Below are 25,549 nucleotides of genomic sequence, written 5' to 3'. Positions count from 1 at the left end.
ATCTCCTACGGAAATACTGACAATTAACTTAAAATAATGTAGTTTAATGAGAGCGTAAAGCCGAATTTGTGTTGGTGAAATGCATAGTCACTCTAAGTGTCAATTAAAGATACTTCAACTGACAATTAAAATTAAATGTGTTTGGAGAAATGGGGCCTTAAGTAACATAACATTAACAAATACGTTTCTTTCAAAAATGTTCCACAGTTTTTCTTAACAGAACGTAAACACTGTGACAGAGAGTCGAAGACAGAGTAGTTAGATTTAGAGGAATAATAAACAGGAATTTGTGAATAAGAATGCGCCGCGAAATAGACGAGTTGTGTGTAGAAGATAATTGAAGATGACGATCAGGTGTACTTACCAATCTTATAGTCTTGAGTGAGTTTCCTTCCTACCAACGGAATAGGGGGATACATCCTCATAGATTCCTTGAGAACCATTTCCAGGTACTGCATCTGCTGTAAGTCTTCGTACGTCGCCGGGCGATCGGAATCACCGAATATCTGTTGCAGCTCCTGCACCACCCGATCCTGGAATACACCTACTTTCAAATTCTCCTCATACTGTCGCAACAATTATAACTTAAGGGCCTTTACACCGAGGCAACTAGTTGCCTACAGCATGCTATCGTTGGTTGCCACTCGTGTTGCCACGCAGTATGCTGTCGGGAGCAATCATTGCAGCATGCTGCCGACTCATTTACGCCCATTGTGATTGGTTGCTTTAATATTTGAGCGAGTTTATGCAGAGATGTCGGTGCAGACAGATGCTGCTGCTGCCTGCCTACTTTTGAACAGGAGAAGGAAACTTATTCAGAGAAAGATGTGGTGCAGGCAGATCTTCATAAATAGTGATATACAGGATGTTTTAAAAATACGGGGCACAATTTCAGGTATGTATTTCCCACATATAGACAATCAAAATAGCTCATTACAATATGTGTCCGGAAATGCTTCATTTCCGAGTTATGGCCTACACAACATTGAAATTCATCGGAACGTTTTTCTTTCTGCAGGACGTTGTCATTACAGAAGATGTTCAAAATGTCCACCTCCTGCTTCAATACAGACCTCACATCGATGTCTCATTGACCTGCGAACACGATCCCAAACTCCAGGAGTATTGCGTATGTCCTCAGAACATGCCACAACTCGATTCCGAAGGGATTCCAAATCAGGCACCGGAGACGAATAAACCAATGATTTTAAATGGCCCCACAAGTAGAAATCGAGAGGGTTCAGATCAGGGGAGCGTGGAGGCCAAGCAATTGGGCCAGCTCTACCTATCCATCGATCAGGAAACCTTCGATCCAAGTACCGGCGAGCCGTACGACTGAAGTGTGCAGGAGTGCCATCATGCAAGAAGTGAATGTGTTGACGATTGATCAGTGGAGTGTCTTCTAAAACATGAGGTATGGTGTTTTCCAGGAAGTTTGTGTACGCCTGACCCGTAAGTCTGTTTACAAGTACATGGGGTCCAACTAATCGATCAGCAATAATACCGGCCCACATGTTGAGGGAGAACCGCACCTGGTGTTGAGATGGAACAGTTGCACGTGGGTTTTCATACGCCCATACATGCTGATTGTGGAAATTTGTTATGCCATCTCGTGTGAACTGTGCTTCATCTGTAAATAATACTAAGGCAGGAAAGTTCGGATTTACACCACACTGCTGCAAGAACCACTGACAGAACCTAACTCGTGCAGGGTAATCTGCTGGTGACAGGGCCTGTACACGTTGCAAATGATAAGGATACAATTGATACTCTTTCAACAGTCTCCAGACAGTCGTATGAGGAACATTGACTTGCAACGCTGTGCTGATAGAAGGAGTCATGTTCACAGCCTCCAGAATCTCCTCCTGTAGCCTACTTCTGGAGTTGTAGATCTTGGTCGTCCCCTTCCCAAACCAGGAGAGTTAAATTTTCCATACTCGCACAGATGGTAACGGAGACGTACAAATGTCTTCTGATCTGGACATTGTCGCTGTGGGTACCTCTCCTGGTACAAACGACGAGCTAGGGCAGCATTGCCGTCCGCCTTACCGTACATGAAGTGTATCTCTGCCAGCTCTTGATTTGAATACATGTCGCACAGTCTAACGCCTACACAACACTGAATGTAACCTTCGCCTCGGAATGAACTGTCAGAGTGCCCTCTTAATGTCTCCTTTGACGGCAACGACCTGCGGAAAGAAAAACGTTCCGGTGAATTTCAATGTTGTGAAGGCCATAACTCGGAAATGAAGCATTTCCGGACACATGTTGTAATGAACTATTTTGATTGTCTACATGTGGGAAATACATACCTGAAATTATGCCCCGTATTTTTGAAACACCCTGTATACCGCAATGACTTTTTAAATAAACTCCTTGCTGACGACGCTTATCTGTTTAGAAATTTTATCCGAATTAGTAAAGAGGACTTCGATTATCTTCTGAACAAGGTAGCTCCTCTCATTTCAAAATCCGATACCAATGATTTATCGAGGTAGTATACAAGCTGAAAACTACATTGCACATTTTGTATATTCCGAAAATATTACTTTTGAAATTAGAGAACACAAAACGGGTCAGGAAGTTTCGAGTGTGAAAGACAGGATGAAACAATTTTCCGGGGGCATGGCGAAATATAACTCGAAGAGAGACACAGGCATTCTAGACCTTCAGAGACTTCCTAGAAGACAGAAAGAAGCAGCAGAGCCTATCAGGGATGAGTTTAAAGCCTACTTCGTGTCGAGTGAAGTCAGAGTCCCATGGCAAGGCACTTATATTTTTTAGAGGTATTTACCCTGTTCAAATTTGGCATAAAACTGAAGATTTGTGCTGAAAGTGAAAATATTTATGGAAAATGTTCATTGCTATTATTGTGTACAATAAAGACATTTAAATAATTAAACTGGCTCTTTATTACTTTCCTGACAATGCATTTCTTTCATAACAGGTATTCTATTATTTTAATTTTACGTAAAATGCGTTTGATCACTAAATACAAACACTTGCCTCGGAATCATTATTCTCATCAGTTGAAAGTCACCTTCTTGGCGCGTCAACATCAAGAAGAAAACACAGTGAAGCGAAATGCACCCACTGATCACCCAGAGCTGACCAGCTTTTTTTCTTCCTGTAGCTGTGGAATGTTGTTCTCAAGATTTTACTGTGTCTTTAACTTCCTTTACTGCCTCAATCGAATTTAAAGCTATTTTTTTTTTTCCATAACTTCAACGTCTTTCTATTATCTTTGTAATTGGGATCTCGCAAGTCCCACAAAATGTTATTTTCATGGTATTCTTCAATTAGAAGCTTTGTTTTATTTTTGTCTTTATCGCTTGGTCCGAAAGGTTGTGGGTTCGAGTCCCGCCTCGGGCATGGGTGTTGTGTACGTACTAGTTTAAGAAAAGCGGAAAAAAAGAAAACAGAAAAGAAAAACGAAAAAAAAAATTGTATCCCAATTTATCGTGCCGCATGCGACTGGACTACTGAACCACTGCCATCGTGATCTAAACCAGGCCGTAATGCAGGATGTGTGACGTTACTCGATGAGTCGGGCTTTTCTATTTGAGTATACGGAGCTGAGTGAAATATATTACTTGAATGCGTGTCAGTGCTCAATTTTATTTAGTGTAATGTGTGTATAAGATACGTTCACTTCTTACTGTATAATATGTTGCAGAAATAATTACAAAACTGTGTTATTTTAATGTGAACGGAGTTTTACATGTTAACATAACCTGTTTGCATCAACATTTCAAGTTTGGAATGGAAGCTATTTTGAGATTTAATAAAGAAGAATTATTTATATTGTGATTTTAATTTAGCACATCTATCTTCCTTACTTGTAGGTAGAAAATTTACCACAGTCCCTCCTACGAAATTAGTGTAGGTACGTACGGTTGTGTGTTACTTCATCTGGTAGGTTAGATAAATAGAATTAAATACGACAGTATAGTAGGGAACAAATAAATAATACAATTAAATTGTTATTCAATGTAATGTGTGCATAAGTTCCGGCTAGTTCCATTTATTTGTTGCATAATGTGGCAGGAATAATTATAAAACTGTGTTATTTTTATGTGAAGAGAATTCACCATGTTAACATAACCTATTTGCGCCAACATTTTAAGTTGAGAACGAAAGCTATTTTGAGATTTAATAAAGAAGAATATATTTAGGTTAAACTTCAGAACACGGTTATCTTCCTTACTTATAGGTAGAAAATTCACCACAATCCCTCCTATGAAATGTACATACGGTTATATTACTTAACTAGGGTTAAACGAACGCTGAGGTATAATTCCGGTAACTTCTGAACTGAAAACAGTTGAATTTATTTTTTGTGGAGATGCATTTCATCCTCTAAGCAAGGCATAATAAAAGCCTGAACTAACCGAACTAATTAGTATATGCAAGGTGTATGAATACGAAGGGAACTACCTCAGCGCTAGTTTAGCCCTGGTAACATATTAAACTAATCAGACTGGAGTACCGTATGAAACGAATAAATACAATTCAAGTGTAGACAAATTGCATTTACAAGTTATACGTAGCGTTATGCTTAATTATTATGCATAATTGCGAATATAGAAATAAGGCAAGTACTGATAGAGTAAACATAACCTATAATGTCAACACATCAAAATATGCGTGCGATGCAACTGAAAATTGTTGAAACGTGCTTAAATGAGTGTGCAAGAATTTCGTAATGAAGCGACCGTGCTTTATTTCAATTAATTACAATACTAGATACTGTAAAAGTAATGAAAACTATAAGGTATAATTTTTCATAATATATTATATGTATCTTGCTTTTAGTTCAAATTGTGTATATTATCAAACGTATTATTTATAATGTAGATTATTCACACATAAGAAGGGCGCAATAATTTAAATTTAATAAAACAAATACGGTAAACTGACAAAAATGGATTAGACAAGAGTAACATCAGTAACGCTGCACTTAGGCCTAATCATAATTTACTTTACATCCCAGTCAATGTTTCACTTTCACGTGTATATTATTACAAATATTTACTGTTTATAACACCAAAAATTCACTTAACCACATAAGGACGCAATATTTAATCGAAATAAAGGCAGGTATTACACATAGGAACTTTGCCTGCAACAAAGTAATTTTCACACTAAAAATAATATTATACCTTATGTTGCAAGTGAATTGTGTCTCAAGTGTCTCACAGTCACTGTTTAAAATTTTACTGACGCGATTACACTGCATTTCAGAGAAATATATGTTATTCTTCATGTACTGCAACTAATTCATATGGTTGAAAGACCGCCCTTCGCGATCAGCTGTTAAGCGAGTCACGTGGTCTGCCTTACGGCCTGTATTAGATCACGACGGCAGTGGCTGAACCCATCAGCGGTGGATAAGCTTGCGAAATAGAGCAACCACGCGGATTGGCGCCGCAAGCCGTATGCGACTGTGCTGCCGCCTAGACAAGTGAGCAACTTGCGATCATGTCGCATGCTGCGTGATTGCCTATGCTTGCTTCAGTGTAAAGCCGCCTTTACTTATAAACGGCTATCAGAGAACCAGGAGGTTCATTGCCGCTCTCACTTAAGCCCGCCATCGATCCCTGACTGCACTGCATTGTACTGACTAGAATCCTGCAATATTCAAACGTGAGAGAGGCAACCAAGACATTACAAACTTCGTCTTATTTCATATGGAAAACTATTAGCAAGGTATGTGCTAAAATCCTTCAGGAGTTAACCATGAATGGATGGGACAGGGAATATTTTTATAACACGGTGGAACAAACACGGCAGTCCTCTTCAGAGTGCGAATTAAGATTTCTGATAGGGTAAGGGGATAGAATCCTAGATAGAGAACACCATACATAAAATTATTATTATCCTCATTCGATACGGCTCAACTCTTGGTTGCTCTGAGTTACTTCTCTTGCGTCTTGATTATAATAATAATTATATCCATGAGCAGGCTTATGATAAGATGTGTAATTCCTAAGTTATTAATTGTTGTCAGTGATGATATTTCATCAATAGTCTCTTCTTTGCTTACTTTATACTTTATAATGTATGCTCGTATTAAAACAGTTATATTTTGTGAGGGGGGGGATAGAAGTTATTCCTTGGCAGCAATGTTAAGGGGAGAGGACGATATTTTTTTGGTGAAAAATGAGTAAATTAAAAAAAAATTCTTTAGAATAATCTGTGATATGTGTGAGGAATGCATTGCATAACATTTTGTGGGTATTTGTGCCCCATATCGGATGTTGAGACACCATTTTTAAACTTCCTGAGCTATGGATTTTTAAATCACACGCCCCCTTTCATTGTTGTTTCCGGTAAATGAAATTTTAAAAAAAAATCTTTAAAATACTCCTTGTTATGTGTGGAATACATTGCATAACATTTTATGGGTATTTGTGCCCTTATCAGATGTTAGGACGCCATTTTTAAACTTCCTGCGCTATGGATTTTTAAATCACACGCCCCCTTTATCGTTGTTTCCGGTAGCTTCATTTTTTTGCTACATTGCCAGATAAAAATGGATATAATTTCTAAAGTATTAAAGATACATGCATGAAATTTAGAACACACATTCCTTAGACTGTTAGGAAACTTGTTTCTGTAACAGAAGTTTGTTAATAGATTTCATTTTTAAAATATGCCCGTTTGTTTGCGAAAAAGGAAATAAAAAAAGTGTTATTAAATTTTAATTGCTTATTTTACAAACGTAGGGACTAATATCAAAATTCTGTTACAGACAGATTGTAGAGCATGCTTTTGCAAGTACATTGCAAAAAAAAACTGTTTGAATCTATCTTTAAAAATGATTTAGATATATCGGTTTTAGTAAAATCCTGCATTGGGTATTTTTTTTTCAAATCTGGGGCCCCAAATAATTTTTTTCAAAATATTTATTTTTGGTTGAGTTGCTACAGCTATGAGCTCTCTACATACAAAAAATTAATATTTTACACCAAATAGGAAAAAAGTTTTAAAAAATACCATGCTCTCCCCTTAATATGAATTTATGAGAGGGGGATAACATTGCAACGGGGGGAAATCCCCCATCCCCCCCGTCAATTCGCACCCTGGTCCTCTTCCTGCAGAGCGAACATAGACGAATATCGAACTTCGCCATACTCGACAAACTTGAACCATACATAGCGTCTGTAAAGCAGAACGTTAGTACTGACCTGGATGTGTGGATGTCTGGACAACAGCCAAGATGTGAAGGCCAGACCAGTGGCACTAGTATCCGATCCCTGAAATACAGACAAGAAGCTGTAACTGTAACAGTCAACGAACGGTCTTTCTCAACGCCCGAAGGGGGTGAAGAAATCATAGTCTGGTGTCTGGAAATTTGAAGTCAGTATCATTTACAACCTGGCCAAGACTGACCCAAAAAGGACGACATTAGTGTAACGTCACACCCTTAGCAACCGCGCGCCGTGTTTCCAAACAACTTTCCTGTTGCGTTGCTAGGCTAGGCGTAATAAGAAAAATGATTATGTGCTTTCCTCCGGAATGTTGTCACTACGATGAGAAGGACAATTATTCATTCCTAAGGTGATAAGGTCTGCCATTGAATGAGAATATAAGTTAAGTGAAAACTCGTTATACATTTAGGTACGCTCACCATCATAACCTCACCTTTATAAACTAGGAATGCAGCCTAACATGAAAGATGACTTATGACCTACAACATATGCACCAAGGCTTATATAACCTTTATTATTTTTTACTGGAGGAAAGAATAGAGTAGGCTTACTCTCCAAAAATACTCTCATCTGTAGTTGTCATTTAAAGATGGCGAAAGCTATGTATTAAGTCATGAATTGACTTGTCAGTCTAGTAATATTTATGATATTTGCATTTGATATATAGTAAGCCATGGATTGCAATGCCAACCTAGTAATGTTTATGACATTGTAATGGATATAATAGTAAGCTATGGATTGCCATGCCTTAGTAATGTTTATGACATTGTAATGGATATAATAGTAAGCTATGAATTGACTTGTCAGTCTAGTAATATTTATGATACTTGCAATTGATATAATAGTGAGCCATGCATTGACTTGCCAACCTAGTAATATTTATATTTTTCAAATTCAAAAAATTCAAAATTCAAATTTAATTACAATTTACATTTGAAATGAATACATACATACATATATATATATATATATATATATATATATATATATATATATATATATACCCGAAATATGCTCGTGCTCGGGTACAGTCCAGTAGTCTACATAAATTTTAGAGACATCAAATAATAATGCTGATGATGGAAATAATAGTAACAACAACAACAACAACAACAACAACAACAATAATAATAATAATAATAATAATAATAATAATAATAGAATAATCGTAACGAAGATGATACAGAGATAGTAATACAAAATAATTCATTAATAATAATAATAATAATAATAATAATAATAATAATAATAATAATAATAATAATAATAATAACAATAATAATATTAGTGATAAAACAAAAATATTTACAGTAATAAACTAACTAGTAAGACGGATAAAATAAAATATAAAACCACTAGCGAGAGTTAACACAACTTAAATAAGCATAAAATAACCGCCAAACAATGACGAACTCGAAAATCAACAGGAAAGTTCGTTATATCGCAGACGACAGCAACTGCCGTATTGACATTGTGTTATGCATTAATGGTAGTAGGGGGGAGCCGAAAGTCTACGTAACTGCCGTTCTCTTCGAGTAATTGTAATTGTAATTGATATAATAGTAAGCGATGAATTGACTTGCCAACCTAGTAATATTTATGATATTTGCAATTGATATATAGCAAGCCATGGATTGCCATGCCAACCTAATAATTTGTATGATATATAGTAAGCCATGGATTGTCATGTAAACCTAGTAATATTTATGATATTTTTAGTTGCTATATAGCAAGCTAAGGATTGCCATACCAACCTAGTAATATTTGTGATATTTGTAATTACTATGTAGCAAACCAAGGATTGCCATACCAACCTATTAATATTCATGGTATTTGTAATTTATATATAGTTAGTCATGAATTGCCATACCAACCTAATAAAATTTATAATATTTGCAATTGATATATGATAAGTCATGGATTGCTATACCAACCTAATAATATTTAAGATATTTTGAATTGATATAGGTGCCTACCTTCAATTGGGAACTTATCGCAGTGAGCGCGGTAATGAATGGATTACTGTACTAAGAGAGATAATCAGTATCGTTATCATGGTGAAGTAATTGTGGATAAGTAGGCATTATTAAACGATTGTGGATAAATTTTTGACATCACCTTTTAAACCGTTAGCCTGCGATGATCATATTACTTTCCTTTCAACTGTTTCTACTCTGTAGTGCTGTTGTTTTGTCTTCATTCTGTTTCTTGTGTGATTACATAATATTGGCATTGTCATTGTGTTGTAGAATTTCAATGTTACCATTTTTACCATCCTCTTCAATCATGTAGCCTACATTTCATCGCTCCAACTAGCAATAGGAATCTAGAAAGTTTTATTTCTTGATGTTTTTGTCTGTTGAATGTTAAATGACATTCTTATTGACTAAGTATATGCTTTCTTAGTATTATTGTAGGTTATGTTACCATAAATCTCAATTTCATCGATACATTTACTGTTCTTGTGGCTTCTTGAAAGTTTTCACTGATATGAAAACTTTCATTGATTTTTATTATGAAGTTGCTCAGTAGCTTATAGTAAATTTCTGAAGCAAATGTTTCAAAGCATCCTGATGTAACAAGAAGTAAGTAAGCCACACTTGTTCGATGAACTGTAGCTCCTGTTGTTACTTACCCCAACTATTAAAGTATGGATTTCTCCATTTATATATTGGTCAGTGCAGAGCTTGTTTTCCTTCAACTCCTGAAGCAATTTGAGAATTACAGGCGACATGTTGGGGGCTGAGAACAGAGAAGAGATAAGCTATGTTACTACGAGAACCACAACACTGTTCAGGGAATTTTGATCAAAAACAAATAAACGTTAAACAACAACAACAATAATAATAGTAATAATAATAATAATAATAATAATAATAATAATAATAATAATAATAATAATAATCGTGCATTCCGTAAAGCGAGTCCTAGATAGAATGTCTTAGACCAGGCATGCCAGCAGGGCAGATCTAGCCTTCAAACGAGGTCCAGCAGTGTCGCAGAATCTCAGAATACCATGCACGTGCACACAAATACAGAGTGTTCATTTCAAAACTTCCCAGTGAAAATAACTATAAAATTTAAATTGAATTTCATTAAACAAAGAACACCTCAATTTAGATATTGAGGGGGAAGTTTCGAACCAGTCTTAAGTGCATATTAAGTTTCACCCCCTCATCTCCAGCCACCCCCATTTTGAAATTTTAAATGGCACCTCTATCTTGTGATTCTTAAATTTAAATCAATGATTCGGTATCCGAAGACGCCACACCAGACATTGACACTCCGCCTATGCTGGTTGTCCACTTCTCTAGCCAGAGAGCACTGACTTGAAACCAGTAGTGAGCATTATGAATATTAACATCGCCATTGCTCTTGAATGTCGCTTCATCTGTGCAAAGAATATTGCGATGAAACCGACGATTTTTACCTGACAACCATTTGCAGAAAACCACAAGACTCTGGGTAGACATAACGGCTCGGTTAGAAAAGCCAACGTACTATGGTAGGAACGATCATGATTTTAAAATCAAATGTAGGAAACAGAAAACGGATGTAGGTAAATTCTCATTTTTAAATAGAACTATAAATGATTGGAATGACCTACCTGCAGCGGTCTTTGAGGGCTGTCCTTCCTTAAGGAGATTCAAGAATAATTAAAAAAGTTGTGTATAAAGTGAAAATTAAAATTAAGGCGACATTTAACATTTAATTTTGTTTAAGGTGACATGTATTTATTTAGCCTGACGAGTTACTTCCTTGGTTTGAATTGTAAATTATTTAAAAATAGCGTGTAAGAGGGTCTTAGACTAGAAATGTTTAGTTTAAATGTAGTTCTGTTTATAAGTACAGTATGCATAAGGGTGTAATTATTTGACTTATTTGAACTGTTGTATCAGTGAAGCGAGGTGAGTCAGTGAAGTTATGGTTTTACAATGCAGTGAATAGTTTCGATCAGTGATAATTTATAGCGTCAATGAAATGTGTTCTATAGTGTCAGTGAAATGTGTGCTAAAGTGTCAGTGAAATGCGTCATAGTGCCACTACAGTGAGTGAGATGAGAGTAAAGTGAAAGACTATTGGAACTTATGTAGGGCCTATACATAATAATGTAGGTTGAAATGTTTTTTATTATTATTGTGTTAAATTATATTGTGTATTCTTATTGTATTGTGTATAAAATTGTAGGCCTATTGTGTATTGTATAATTATATTGTGTATTGTAAATTTATTTATTGCTTATCATTTCTTTATTGTGTATTGTTTATATTGTGTATACCACTGCCACCGGGTGCATGCCCACTTGCAGTGTAAATAAATACATACATGCATACAAAATCTTCTCCTTCAAGCTGCTGGTACATATTAACGTGGTATCTTCTGTCATTCAGAACCCTCCACATCGTTGTCTGACTAATATCAGATTCCCTAGCAATTCTCCTGGTCGAGTCGTGAAGATTGACAATTCATTTGGAGCTCGTCAAAGATTTGACATCAGTAGCATTTATCGCCGCCTTACGATAAATGAGGGAAATGCCCAATTATATACAGGCGACAGCGGTATAAACGTAGGCACCAAGAACGAACTACGAGAGTTGCATGAATTATTGAAATCAAGAGAAGGGACCATTAATTGGAAGAATTTGCTGCTAAGAAAGAATTCAACGTGCACTTCATTCCACTCAACTCTCCACATTTCAGAGGACTGCATCAAACCCATGACTCACCATCTGAGACGTGTCATTGGAGCCAACTACTTGACATATGACGAGATGCATATCTTAATATGTCAAGCTGAAGAAGTTCTCAATTCCACGCCCATATCAAATGATCCTTATGATCTCTCTTATCTAAGTCCAGTCATTTTCTTATAGGTGCCCCTTTAATGTCAGACTTATTCTCGTCACCAATTAATTATTTGTCTCGTTGGGAACACGTCCAGAAGATGCATCAAGACTTCTGGAGGAGATGGTCGTGTGACTATCTAAATGGCTTGCAGCAGCGATCCAGTGGTGTACGAAGGAAGGCAACATCCAGCCAGGTGCAGTAGTGTTGCTGAAAGAAGACAACCTTCCACCTATGCATTGGAAGCTAGCCGTGATTCAAGAAGTGATTCCTGGAAGTAATGGACTTTGTATTGTATTGTACTCGTATTTATTAACATTCCATGGTATTCATACATTGCTTACAGCTAGAATATGGAACAAGTCAAAAAACTTAATACTATTATAAAGTCTTAATTTATAGTCACAGTCTAGATGAAATATATATACAGACGAGATTTACAATATAGTCTACTAGTACAACACATAGTTTTAGTATCAATTTCATGAAGCGTTATTGAATGTCATGAATTCACCTACAGAATAGAAGGCGTGAGAAATTAGGTACTTCTTTAATTTGGCCCTAAATAATTTTATATTTTGAGTTTCATTTTTTATATCGATAGGGAGGATATTACAAATTTTTACTGCCATATAACGCACTCCTTTTTGATAGCACGATAGACTTGCCGATGGAGTATGAAAGTAATTTTTTTGACGTGTATTTATGCTATGAACTGTTGAATTAGTTACAAAGTTTTCACGATTACATACGAGGAAGATTATTAATGAAAAGATATACTGACAAGCCATGGGCATTATTTGTAGTTTTTTAAAAATAGTCCTACACGATTCCCTAGGTTTGGGACCTACTATTATTTTAATTACTCTTTATTGTAATAGAAATATACTGTTACTATCTGTGGAATTTCCCCTGAACATTATTCCAAAACTCATTACCGAGTGGAAGTATGCAAAGTGTATTGTTTTTAAGGTATTGATATTTACTATCTTTTGCATAGACCTAATATCAAAACAAGCTGAATTTAGTTTGGGGGTAATTCCTTTAATATGATTTTTCCAATTCAACACATCGATTTTTAAGCCAAGAAATTTGGTTGTTATTGTTGTTTCTAATAGGGATCTATTGTTAATTATTGCGCTAGAAATTTGCGAGGTTGAATTTGGACAGGATTTAAATTGAATTATGTTAGTTTTGTTACAATTTAATACTAATTTATTGACTGAGAACCAGTCACTTATTTTGAAGAGCATTTCCTCTGTTGAAGATTGGAATATGTTGGAGTTACTGGCTGTAATTACTATACTTATGTCATCTGCAAATACAGTAATATGGGATGACCTGAATCTTTTATTAGGGGGGAAAGATCATTCATAAACACTAGAAAAAGTAGGGGACTAATTAAGGTAGCAGTCATTCGAACTAAATATGGAACATTCAAACGGCCTATCAATAAATTATATTTGTTGCCAAAGTTAATTCATGTTAGTTTTGCAATGTTTTCAAAGGCCGCAAGAACTTTCAGTGTAATTTGTGTTATATTTGTGTTAAATGTTGTACATTTAAGGTGTGCGGTATGTTTGGGACTTCAAGGTTGGCAACTCTGCATCATACGTTAGCGTCTGAAAGTATAGCAAGAAGAAGCTGAGAATTCAAACATTTTATTCTACAGTCCACGTGTGTTTTAAACATCAATGGAACTACTAAAGCCCCAACTACTAGCTAACAACAAACATTTTAAGCTTTGTGTGAAGAGTAGGCCTACATTACTGAAACTATAGCCACTTCAGGTTAACTTTAAAGTTCTAAGATATATTTATGTAAAAAAAAAAAAAAAAACATGATTTTCCTTACCTTCCTCTCTGTCTTTCGTCTTGTCACTGTTAACTTCGTTCAATTTTTTCGCCCACATTTCTAAATATTTGGTTTCCATCCTTCCAATCTTCGAATTCCAGTACAAGAAGTCATACTCGAACCATGGACGCAGTATTCTCCGAACTACGCTGTCTTTTTCACTTAAAATATAAACATTGCAATGTAAACTACACACAGTTTCTCAGTATATAGTAACTAATATGTAGACTTCGTTGAATTGCCACACGCACCATGCAATCAGGTTGCCGATGTACGGTAGTATAGAGGAGGCGAGCAACCGCCCGGTCTCGTAGTATAAGCAGTTCATGTTAAGAGTTGTGACCGTTCCAAATAGGTAGAGCAGCTACAGCTAATGTATAACTATGTAAGCACTTGTTTTTGCATTGCTGTGGTTGGAATAGTCAAAGCTTAACATTTGTTCAATGCAGACAAAAATTCAATCAAACATACTACAATGAGAGTGTTGCTGTTCCAAATAATTGCCCCTGGAATACCCTTACCCCCGCAGCCAGTCTTGACCCGTTGGGGAACGTGGTTGGATGCTGTTAATTATTATGCAGAACATTACGGCAAAATAATGGACGTAATTGATAGCACAGACAGTTCCGCTGTTGCAGCTGTAAAAATCATTGCCTTCGGAACAGCTATTGGAAGATATTCTGTTCATTGATTCTAATTTTAAAATCGTGTCCAAAAGCATCATCCTTGTTAGAATCGTCTAAACTACAACTCTCAGAAGCCATTAATATAGTGGATAAAGTATCACAAACCGTTATCAAAAATAATAATTCACTAATTTCAGAAAAATTGAAATGCAAGTTGAGAAACATTATTGCTAAAAATTCTGCCTAATCACAACTTCGTAAATTATAAATTATGTACCATCAGATCACGACAAGACATCTGAAGTTGGTGTATAAAAAGTAGTGGCTTTCCGTTCTTCAAATATGCACCTATTACATCGTGTGATGTTGAACGTACATTTTCCCAAAATAAAAACTGTTTAATTGACCATCGGAGGAGGTTACTTTGCAGTCGCTCAAAATGTACGTAACTCTTCACTGCAATGCACATATTCAAGGATGATGTTAGTATCTTACATTAAATTTTAAGAGTTAATATATCTCACTATAAAATAATTGTGTATTTACATGTTTAGACATTTCCTATTTCAATGATCATTATATTTCTTGAATGCAGGATACAGGTTTTATTGTAACCGCAGTATACTGCTCAGTGTTTACATCAGAGGCATACTCCATCCTTTGCACGTCCCCTTCTCATACAGTCTATACCGCGTGCGCAGTAAACCTTGCGATTCTCGTGGCAATTCCACGAAGTCTACTAATATGATATTAATGGTATGAAAGAAAACTATAACACATTTTATACAACAATAATTTATCTCTTAACAGTTATAATCAGAGCTAGGAAGTTGGTACCAAAACTGTTAAATTGTGAGCTTGGTCTACGTCTCTACCAAATGGAAAGTCTAGTAGCGCAGATCTCAATGTCAGTGAACCAGAACGACAAACATCTAGTACAGCCGACTGGTAACCAAACACGTGTTCCAATCGTCTACAGCAGGCCTGCACAAGGTTTGCGCTCTCCGAGCCGGCTCACAGCTCATGAGCGGAATGCAGGTATTAGCTGCGCTCTGTATAAGGGTGGACTGGAAGAAGGGGTGATCTCGTATAAAATAAACACAAAAGGAAGTACTATTACGAGTGCTTATGAAATTAATTCCCGTTCAGTGTTTGCAAAACTATCTTGGACTATTATTAATTAATAAATAAATATTTATTTTACAGAAGTAATAGAAATTCTATAGCTACTTAAATGTACAATATCAATTTGTTATATTTTTATTTATCAGTACATCAAAATGAGGTTTTATGCTGTTGGCAGCTGAAAGGAACAGTAGCCTACTGATCGTAATGAAACATCAGTTACAGATGTTCGATGTCTGCCTTTATTAAAGTTGATTATAGAAAACAGTTGCTCACAAATATAAATGTTGAGCAAAACATAGCAATCATTTTCACGGCCAGCCTGTTTAGTCGTGGATATTATTGCTAATATTTAGTCTTGTAAAACTCATCCAGGCTAGTAATATTATTCAAACGATCTTTAGCCCTTAGGTCATATTGAAGATCAATAAGTTCGAGCTGTAAATCGTTAAATGTTAAATTTTATGTTCCGTCTTTTAGATTCCTCCAAACTGTACTATAGCAGTAGGTAAGCAACGTGAAACAGTTACTGAGAATAGGCCTACACACTGCACTCCACTAGATAACTGAGTGGTCGTTTCCCTCTCCTCTACCTATAGCAAGTCTATGTCATTCTGACGTATCTTCCCCTCCGTTTCGGCGAGCGGTAAACACCGCTCTCCCGCTCCGAAGGAGCGCGCGCGCTCGTTGAGCGCTGTTTGTGCAGGTATGGTGTACAGTCTTAGGACAAGAAAATAATAGACGAATAATATAAAAAAACAATAATTTGTAATTATAAACTTCGTAACTCCCAACCTAAAATGATTTAACCATATGAAAATCTGGCTTTCAGGTAGTAGCTCCTTGTAAAGCAGGTTTGAATAATTCCAAGGGAAAATTGTTCCGGGCCCGGGTATCATATAAAAATAACATACAAAGCATACAGTTATTATTCTAGCATCATTATAACAAATAACAATGAACATTTTCATTTCATCGAAAGAAATACTCCTTCTATGTTCAGAAAAAAATAAGAACTATATTTGTACTCTGAAAATATTCGTTCTATGTCACAAGATGTTACTGGAGCTAATCTAAAATATGATACACTATGTCTTACTATAATCAGGTGAACAATATCTTTGTGAATCTACAAAATAGTGTATCTCGTATGTGACACACAATATTAAACCCATGATTGTTTTCAAGAACATTTTTCATTTCTTTTGTAATGAAAGCTAGGAAGTTCGTATCGTAATTCCGACGTTGAACTTAGCAACCGAATGCATAGCAACACGAGACGTCAACATTTAACGAAGAATAATCCGGGAAAACGATGAACGTGTTACACATTCCTTTTTGCATAATTGTTTAATAACAGATGAGTGTATTTTTTGGAATCATGCATAACATTAACATTACGTAAATAATAAAAATAATAACTTTGTTCAGAATCTGAGATATTAATATAAATTAACAATATTCTTCAAACTACTCAAGCCTGTACACATCTTCACAGAATGATACTATGCGTTGTATATGTGAACATACTGTGTATCATCTGTAGCGAGCGGGAGCAGGGCGAGGCGCGGGTGACATCTATACTCCTCGCAGAACTCAACTGGAAAATACTGTTTTGGTACTAACTTCCTACCTATGGTTACTATACTTTGTAGTTGGAAAGCTATATATATTAGAGAAATGAGTCAAATTCTGAATATCTTGATGACTAAATGTGAGTTACAGAATTTGAAATATATATATATATATATATAATTGCAAGATTCGTTTTGAATATTTTTTGCATATAAGTTAAACATTGGTAATTTCGTGGCAGTGGTTATTTCGTGAAACTTTTTCTTTGCTCTTTCGTGAACTAACCAATGGTGTTACGATATTCAAATTTCCACCAAGGGATTGCATATTAGTATTTAGTATTTATTTATTTAACCTGGTAGAAATAAGGCCGTCAGGCCTTCTCTGCCCCTCTACCAGGAGATTCCAACTAAAATATGAACAATAAAATTACAATTAGTATTAAATTTATAATTACAATTACAAATAACATTACAATTAATATTAAATTTACAATTACAATTACAATAAAATCAAAGTACGAAAAGATTACCTGACTAATTAAAGCTAGATAATTTATCACAGAGAAACAAAGAATATTTTATATTACTGAATTACAAATTAAATCTAAAATAACAAAATTGTATAGCGATTAAATTACTGAATATTGAAATATTTTGTGATAGATTAAAGAAACTATTTACAAGAAATCAATTACTGACCAAGTGCCTAGTAAGTTTGCGTTTGAATTCAATTTTATTTCGACAGTCCCTGATGCTAGCAGGTAGCGAATTCCAGAGTCTTGGCATGGCTATTGTGAAAGAAGATGAGTATGAGGAGGTGCGATGGGATGGTATTGTTAGTATTGTTTCATGACGAGAGCGTGTGCTCATATGTTGTCCGGTTTCCAGAAACATACAACTACGCTTTGTGTGACTATTGTAGCTGCTTCAGTGAGCTTTTGTGTTTGGAGAGAGCAAGTTTGCGTCGACTTCTCAGGCGTACAAATTTTGTGGATGTTTGTAATTACATTACAGGCTTATTACTAAAGGTAAGCATATGATATTTGGTACAATGATTTATTATACCTTAATGAAATTTTAGGAAATGTTTTTGGAATTTTAGAAACTGCCGTAGTCGCCATATAGGCTTAGCTTTAGTGATAGAAATCTTAGCTGTTTGAGGCGAAATTTTGTTGAGCATTAAGCATTACATTTTATACTATTTTAAAAATTGCATTACAATACGAATTTTAGAAATCTGAAGGTAAGATGTGATATCAAAAAAGAAAAGGGGGACGCAATGGGTCCAGTGTAGCTTCTGTTTGATTTGTTATCATGCTAAGTGCCAATGATAAGTGCTAGATGACTTACTTGCAAGAATTGTGACAGAAGATGAAACATGGCTCCACCATTTTGGACCGGAGACAGAGGCAGACAATGGAGTGGCATCATGCAAATTCACCAAAGAATAGAAATTCAAAAATGCACCTTCGGCAGGAAAAGTTATGGCTACTGTGTTTTTCGATTCAGGACTCTTGCTTGTGGACATCATGCCACACGGAACCATTAATTCTGACGCGTATGTGGCAACTCTCAAGAAACTTCAAGCTCGACTGAGTCGTGTTCGACTACATCGGGAGAAGCAGGATGTTCTGCTATTGCACGACAACGCACAGCCATATGTCAGTCACAAGACCACAGACCAGATCAGAAAATTCGGATGGACAACACTGAAACACCCTCCTTACAGTCCTGAACTGGCGATTACCATGTCTTTGGTAAACTGAAGGACCCCTTCGCGGAACGAGGTTAGAAGATGACTCCCTTGTGCACGCTGCTAAAGAGTGGCTCAGACGTGTTGGTTCAGACTTTTACCGTGCTAGTCTACAGGCCCTCGTTCCTAGGTTACGTAAGGCAGTTGAAAGGGACGGGGGTTATGTGGAAAAGTGACATTTTGTTCCTAAAGGATGTATCTACATTCTGTGAAAATAGCAAAGCTGTAGGATAAAAATATAATTTTTAAACAAATGTTATGCATTAGTTTTGGAGTTACCCTAGTAATATAGGCTATAGTAAAGTCCGTAATAAAAGTGTTCACCCTTTCAGGGCAAAGAAGATCCCTTTTCAATTTCAATTTCTACTTTGATTTCATTCTTATTATGTGTTGATATGTATTTATATGTTTTCTTGCTATGAATATTAGACGGAATTACTATGTTTGAAGTCTTGTAACAATAAATGAGAATTTCATTTGACTTTAATGAATTTTTCCACAATTTTTCTACCTCTCACGAAATGATCAATGTAATATCACGAAATTACCAAGGTTATCACGAAATAACCAACCTTTTAGCTTAAGTTGTAAAAGTGGTTTTTGGCACTTGTTCAAGAACGTGTCCAATCTTTTATGTCTCCAGATTTGTACAGCAAATTATAGTCTTTTAGATGAAAAAATCGGAGTAATGATATATTTACACATTTGCATTTTAAATTAATTTTCATGAAAGTATCACGAAATTACCAATGTTTACCCTATGACATTTGGAAATGATAATTATGTGTATGGCTTTTGTAAAAAGGTTTAGCCATATTTTCAGCATAGATGATATTTGGGAAAATACAGTACATAACTCTTGAGCTTTCGTGCATTTCTTCAGCATGTATTGCTCTTAGAAATAAATATGTTTGGAAGGTTCTTGAAAACGTTGTCATATTATCAGTATAGATAGCAGTTTTGAAAGAAATATAATTTTTTAAATATTGTATGATATAGGTATAGGATTCGTTTTGGCAAACGAATACGGGCATTCTGGCAACATGTTCTTTCCAGGTCAGTCTATATTGATTTACATGTTGAATAACTGAGTCCATTTTTGGAAAGAAATATAAGTATGGAAATTGTATGGCATATTTTAGAAATTTCTTCAGCATGACTGGTACTTGAGAAGAAGTGTACCTAATTTTGGAAGTTGTGTGGCATATTTTGGATGACATTTAGGGAAGAAGTGTAAATTTAAAACTTTTGTAAAAAATGTTTAATTATTTCTTCTGCATGGCTAACATTTGGGATGAAGTGTAATTTTGAAATTTTTATGTCATATTTTGAATAACATTTTGAGAAGAAGTGTAAATTTAAAACTTTTTTAAAAAGTTTAATTATTTCTTCTGCATGGATAGCATTTGAGAAGAAGTGTATTTTTGGAAATTGTGTGTGGATATTGTTTTGGGGAGAAGTTTAAATTTAAAACTTTTGTAAAAGAACGTTTAGGTATTTCTTCAGCATAGATAACATTTGGGAAGAGTATAAGCTTAGAAATTGTATGGTATATTTTGCACATTCTTTCAGTATGGCAAGCACTTGAGATGAAGTGTAATTTTGAAATTTGTATGGCAAATTTTGGATAACATTTTGGGAAGAAGTGTAAGTTTAAAACGTTTGTTAAAAACGTTTAGATATTTGTCCAGTATGGATAGCATTTGGAAAGAAGTATAATTTTGGAAATTATATGGCATATTTTGGACATTTCTTCAGCATGGATATCGTTTGGGAAGAAATGTAATTTTGCAAATTGTATGGAATATTTTGGATGATACTTGGTAAAAGTATAAGATTGAAACTTTTGTAAAAACATTTAGGTATTTCATTAGCTTGGATAGCATTTGGAAACAAAAATAATTTGGAGATTCTATGGCATATGTTGTGCATTTATTCGGAAATAAATATAACTTTTAAAGTCGTATGACATATTTTTTTATATTTATTCAGAATGAATGACATTTGGGAAGAAGCATAAATTTGAAGCTTTTGTAAAAACAATTTTTGACATTTGTTCAGCATGGACAGCACTTGACAAGAAATACAATGTTCGAAAGAGAATGACAATTTTTGGACATTTCATTGCCATGAATGTCATTTGGAGATTAATACATGATATCTGGCAGAAATGGAATTTTCGAAATGAAATACTTTAGACATATCATTTGAATCAACAGGAAACATTTTTTCAAACAATAAACGTCGATAATAATATCGGTTTTTCTGTCACGCCCAACTATGAAAAGGATGGAAATTGAAATTATTTGAACCACATAAAACGATTTTTCTGTTGCTAATTAAATAATAGAAAATGAAATATATTCTTACCGTTCTAATAATTCCAGTATATCCCAAGTCAGAGATTCCTCAGGTTCCTTACCCATAGTTATGGCTGTAAAAATGTAATAAAATTCATAATTTTAACGCAAGGCACAAATCAGATCTCAATCTACCCCGTGTTAATCTCAACTGTTTTAGAAATGAAGTTCAGTATTCATGTATTACGATGTTCAATGAACATCTAATTATCTTAAAGCTTTGAAGGACCAAGAGAAAAGGTTTAGAACAATGAACACAATTTGTTCCTACTCATACAGTGTGCTCAATATTGATGAAATGTTTATCTTTGTAAACTGAATGGATCTGATATGTATTGTATACAGGGTGTAACAAGAAGGCACGGTCAAACTTTCGGGAAACATTCCTCACACATAGAAGAAGAAAATATTTTATATGGACATAGTTCCATGTTAAAATTAATTTTCCACAGCTCATCATAGTACAAATCCTAGTAATGCCGCACTTCGATTATTGTGACGTTCTGCTAAGTGACCTAAGGTCTGAACTGTCAGTCAAGTTACAGCAAGTTCAGAATATGTGCGCAACTTCCGACGATACGATCACATATCACCGTCCTTCGCAAGTACTTCGTCGCTCCGACTGAAAGAACGTAGAACTCTACACTCCTTGTCTTTACTCTTTCGAATTCTGCACACCTCAACACCAAATTGCCTTTCGTCTCGTTTCTCTTATGTATACTCTAACCTCACGTAAATACCAGATCACTTATGTGTGGCACACTAAGTATACCTCTTCACAGAACATCTTGTTATTCATCATCTTTTACAGTATCCACCTCGCGACAATGTAATTCCTTGTCACAAAGTAATAGGGGTTGAAAGAAAATAATCATTTTTTACTGACTTAAACGGTCACTAGTAACTTCTTTCTTTAGACACGCATCCTGATATTTTCGCAATTGTCTCATAATAATATCTTCCTATTATCTAACATTATATGAAATATAGGCCTATTAGCATTAGTTTAATTCTGCCACTTACTTACTTACTTACAAATGGCTTTTAAGGAACCCGAAGGTTCATTGCCGCCCTCACATAAGCCCGCCATCGGTCCCTATCCTGTGCAAGATTAATCCAGTCTCTATCATCATATCCCACGTCCCTCAAATCCATTTTAATATTATCTTCCCATCTACGTCTCGGCCTCCCTAAAGGTCTTTTTCCCTCCGGCCTCTCAACTAACATTCTATATGCATTTCTGGATTCGTCCATACGTGCTACATGCTCTGCCCATCTCAAACGTCTGGATTTAATGTTCCTAATTATGTCAGGTGAAGAATACTATGCGTGCAGTTCTGCTTTGTGTAACTTTCTCCATTCTCCTGTAACTTCATCCCGCTTAGCCCCAAATATTTTCCTAAGCACCTTATTCTCAAACACCCTTAACCTATGTTCCTCTATCGGAGTGAGAGTCCAAGTTTCACAACCATAAAGAACAACCGGTAATATAACTGTTTTATAAATTCTAACTTTCAGATTTTTTGACAGCAGACTAGATGATGAAAGCTTCTCAACCGAATAATAACAGGTATTTCCCATATTTATTCTGTGTTTAATTTCCTCCCGAGTGTCATTTATATTTGTTACTATTGCTCCAAGATACTTGAATTTTTCCACCCCTTCGAAGGATAAATCTCCAATTTTTATATTTCCATTTCGTACAATATTCTGGTCACGAGACATAATCATATACTTTGTCTACACAGTTCGTATTTGTTTAATTAATAGTTCATAGTATTTTACTGTTTAATTCGTAAATAATTCTTGTATACATGTAACTTGGTAGAGGGGAAGAGAAGGCCTGATGACCTTATCTCTACCAGGTTAAATAAATAAATAAAAAATAAATAAATAACTTTTAGCGAAATGAAATTGTTGTATTCTTTGTAGATTCTACGTTGATACAATACCAGGTGCTTCAGACCACCCGTATCAGCCTTTTTACTCGAAAACTATGTGATACTGGTTGTTCATAAACAATTTTTTGATAACAAAAACCTATGTAAGAAACGATTGGTCCACAGAATTTTGAACTCGAAATAACGGTCCGTATTTAGAAACCAGTTGCAATAATCAACACGAGTCTGGAATCAAGCCCCCCCCCAAATTCCTGATGGGGATGAGTATGATATGAATGAAATGTGTTGTCTTTCAGAATTCTAAACACTGTATTAAGGTAAGGGTTCACTACATCGTATCGCACTCATCGGACGAATCGCACGAATCGGAAAAAGACTATCTTTGCTGTAGTTGTTATGTAACCGCGTTCACTACATCGTATCGCACGCATCGCCTTTCGGCAAATCCGTCCACGTTTCTCGTATGGGCAACTTTTCCGATGCGTGCGATCATGGCCTTCTTTAATAAGTCAATTTTAATTGGTCAACTGTTACTATTATGGTGTGCCATGTTCAGTGTCGCGCCAAAATGGCAGACGGAAAACTTATTTCTCGTGTAGAAAATTGCGAAGAATTATATAATTTGAGGCGTTCCCATTACAGTAATCAAGTCGTTTCTTGCAAATCATCATCAACTTTCAGGTTTAGGCCTTCAGACCTGTTCCGTCCTCAGGGAATATCGTCAGTCCATCTTGTTCTTGGGCGCCCAACATCTCTACGTCCTTTGGGCTTATAATTTAGCATTTTTTTGGGAAGTCGCATTTCATCCATTCTAATTATGTGGTCATGCCAATTTCTCTTCTGTTGTTCCACTCTGTTGTCCATGTTAAATATATTCAGCTCTGTTGTGATATCAGTGTTCTTTCTGTGGTCTAGGAGGGTAGTCCCTGCAACTGATCTTAGGAATTTCATTTCCGAAGTCTCTGTATTCGTCTTATCTTTCCTATTTAAGGTCCAATTTTCGCATCCATGCATTAGGACTGGTGTGGCTACTACTTTATAAAGTTTCAGTTGCGTTTCTTTTGTAGTTTTCTGTCGTAAGTGTCTCCTGATGGTTCCGCATATTCTCCCAAATTTCTGAACTTTCATATTTATATCTTCGTTTTGGTTATATGTCACATTAGACCCTAAATATTGGAAGTTGGATACTTGTTCGATTACGCTATACTGGAGAATTAGCACGGTCACTTTGAACCGTGCCGTTACGTTTACCACCAAATTTAAGTAAATACACAATGTCACCAACATAAGAACATGACGTTGGTGTGTGGCGTAGTTGACGGGAGAAATTTTCTCTCTCTCTGTCTACCTCCTTCGTTCTGAACATTATTGAGAGATAGCACCACTGTTAGCGACAATGTGTATTTGCGTAAATATTGCGAGTAAATTATGACGAGTGCCTTAGATGAGAGGCTCGGGACAGAAACAGTTTTGCTGTAGCGCATGCGCGGACCTCTCATGCAGTGGGAGCGTGATCCTTACTTGAATTTATTTTTGCGTGTACTTGCAGATTAAATGATTGAGATCCCTTCTTGCTCCGGTTACAGGCCTTGTATTTACGAAGGTTATGTTATGTTAGATTAGCTTAGATTAGCTTAGCTTAGGTTAGGTTAGATTAGCTTTGGTTAGGTTAGATTAGCTTTGGTTAGGTTAGCTTAGCTTTGGTTAGGTTAGGTTAGGTTAGCTTTGGTTAGGTTAGGTTAGCTTTGGTTAGGTTAGCTTTGGTTAGGTTAGCTTGATTTGATTCGTCCATGTAGTAGTTAAAATTATATAATATGACAGTTTTTGATTCGTAATATTGTTAAAAAATAATAGGCCTGTAATGAAAGCGGTGAATAATTTCATGGTCCTTAAATTTTTTTTCGTAAAAGGCTAGGTATTTTTATATAGGCCAGAAATAAAACAGCAACGCCGTCATAATTACGTACTTTACGCTTTGGCGAACATTAACTGGAAATTTACTTTCCGTCATTTTAATTGTATTCCTTAAAACACGCCTTTTTTCCTGTTAATTTCCTTGTGATAACCTAGTTTATTATCTTATTACATCTTCATTTTCTTTTAATGCATTCAAAAAACCGCCGTTGTACTACATAAAACCTTGAACTTGACTAATGGAGTGAATTATTTAAGAATATAGTCGCGAATTTGACTACCACCATTTCGATTATATTTTGTTTGATACGGCTCGGTACGGCCCGGTGACTAGTGGCCAGCGAGTAGAGTCGACTATCGATATTGGTCTGCCGTGCGTA

General features: G+C 35.6%; 1 protein-coding gene across 1 annotated transcript in view; it reads right to left on the bottom strand.

Annotated features, from left to right (window-relative positions):
• The window catches only part of LOC138713228 (cytochrome P450 4C1-like), a 61,507-nt gene that overhangs the window by 12,961 nt on the left and 22,997 nt on the right, over window positions 1-25,549 (bottom strand). Inside the window, exons 6-10 of the mRNA XM_069845158.1 lie at window positions 21,365-21,428; window positions 13,914-14,074; window positions 9,850-9,956; window positions 7,191-7,259; window positions 365-533 (exon numbers count right to left, since the gene is read on the bottom strand). Of these exons, the coding sequence (XP_069701259.1) occupies window positions 365-533; window positions 7,191-7,259; window positions 9,850-9,956; window positions 13,914-14,074; window positions 21,365-21,428 (570 nt within the window). The remainder of the gene's footprint in view (window positions 1-364; window positions 534-7,190; window positions 7,260-9,849; window positions 9,957-13,913; window positions 14,075-21,364; window positions 21,429-25,549) is intronic.

Source organism: Periplaneta americana, chromosome 2 (assembly GCF_040183065.1).
Source record: "Periplaneta americana isolate PAMFEO1 chromosome 2, P.americana_PAMFEO1_priV1, whole genome shotgun sequence".
Classification (NCBI taxonomy): domain Eukaryota; kingdom Metazoa; phylum Arthropoda; class Insecta; order Blattodea; family Blattidae; genus Periplaneta; species Periplaneta americana.
The sequence above is the reverse complement of the archived record's forward strand: the minus strand, read 5'-3'. Positions and strand labels throughout refer to the sequence as shown.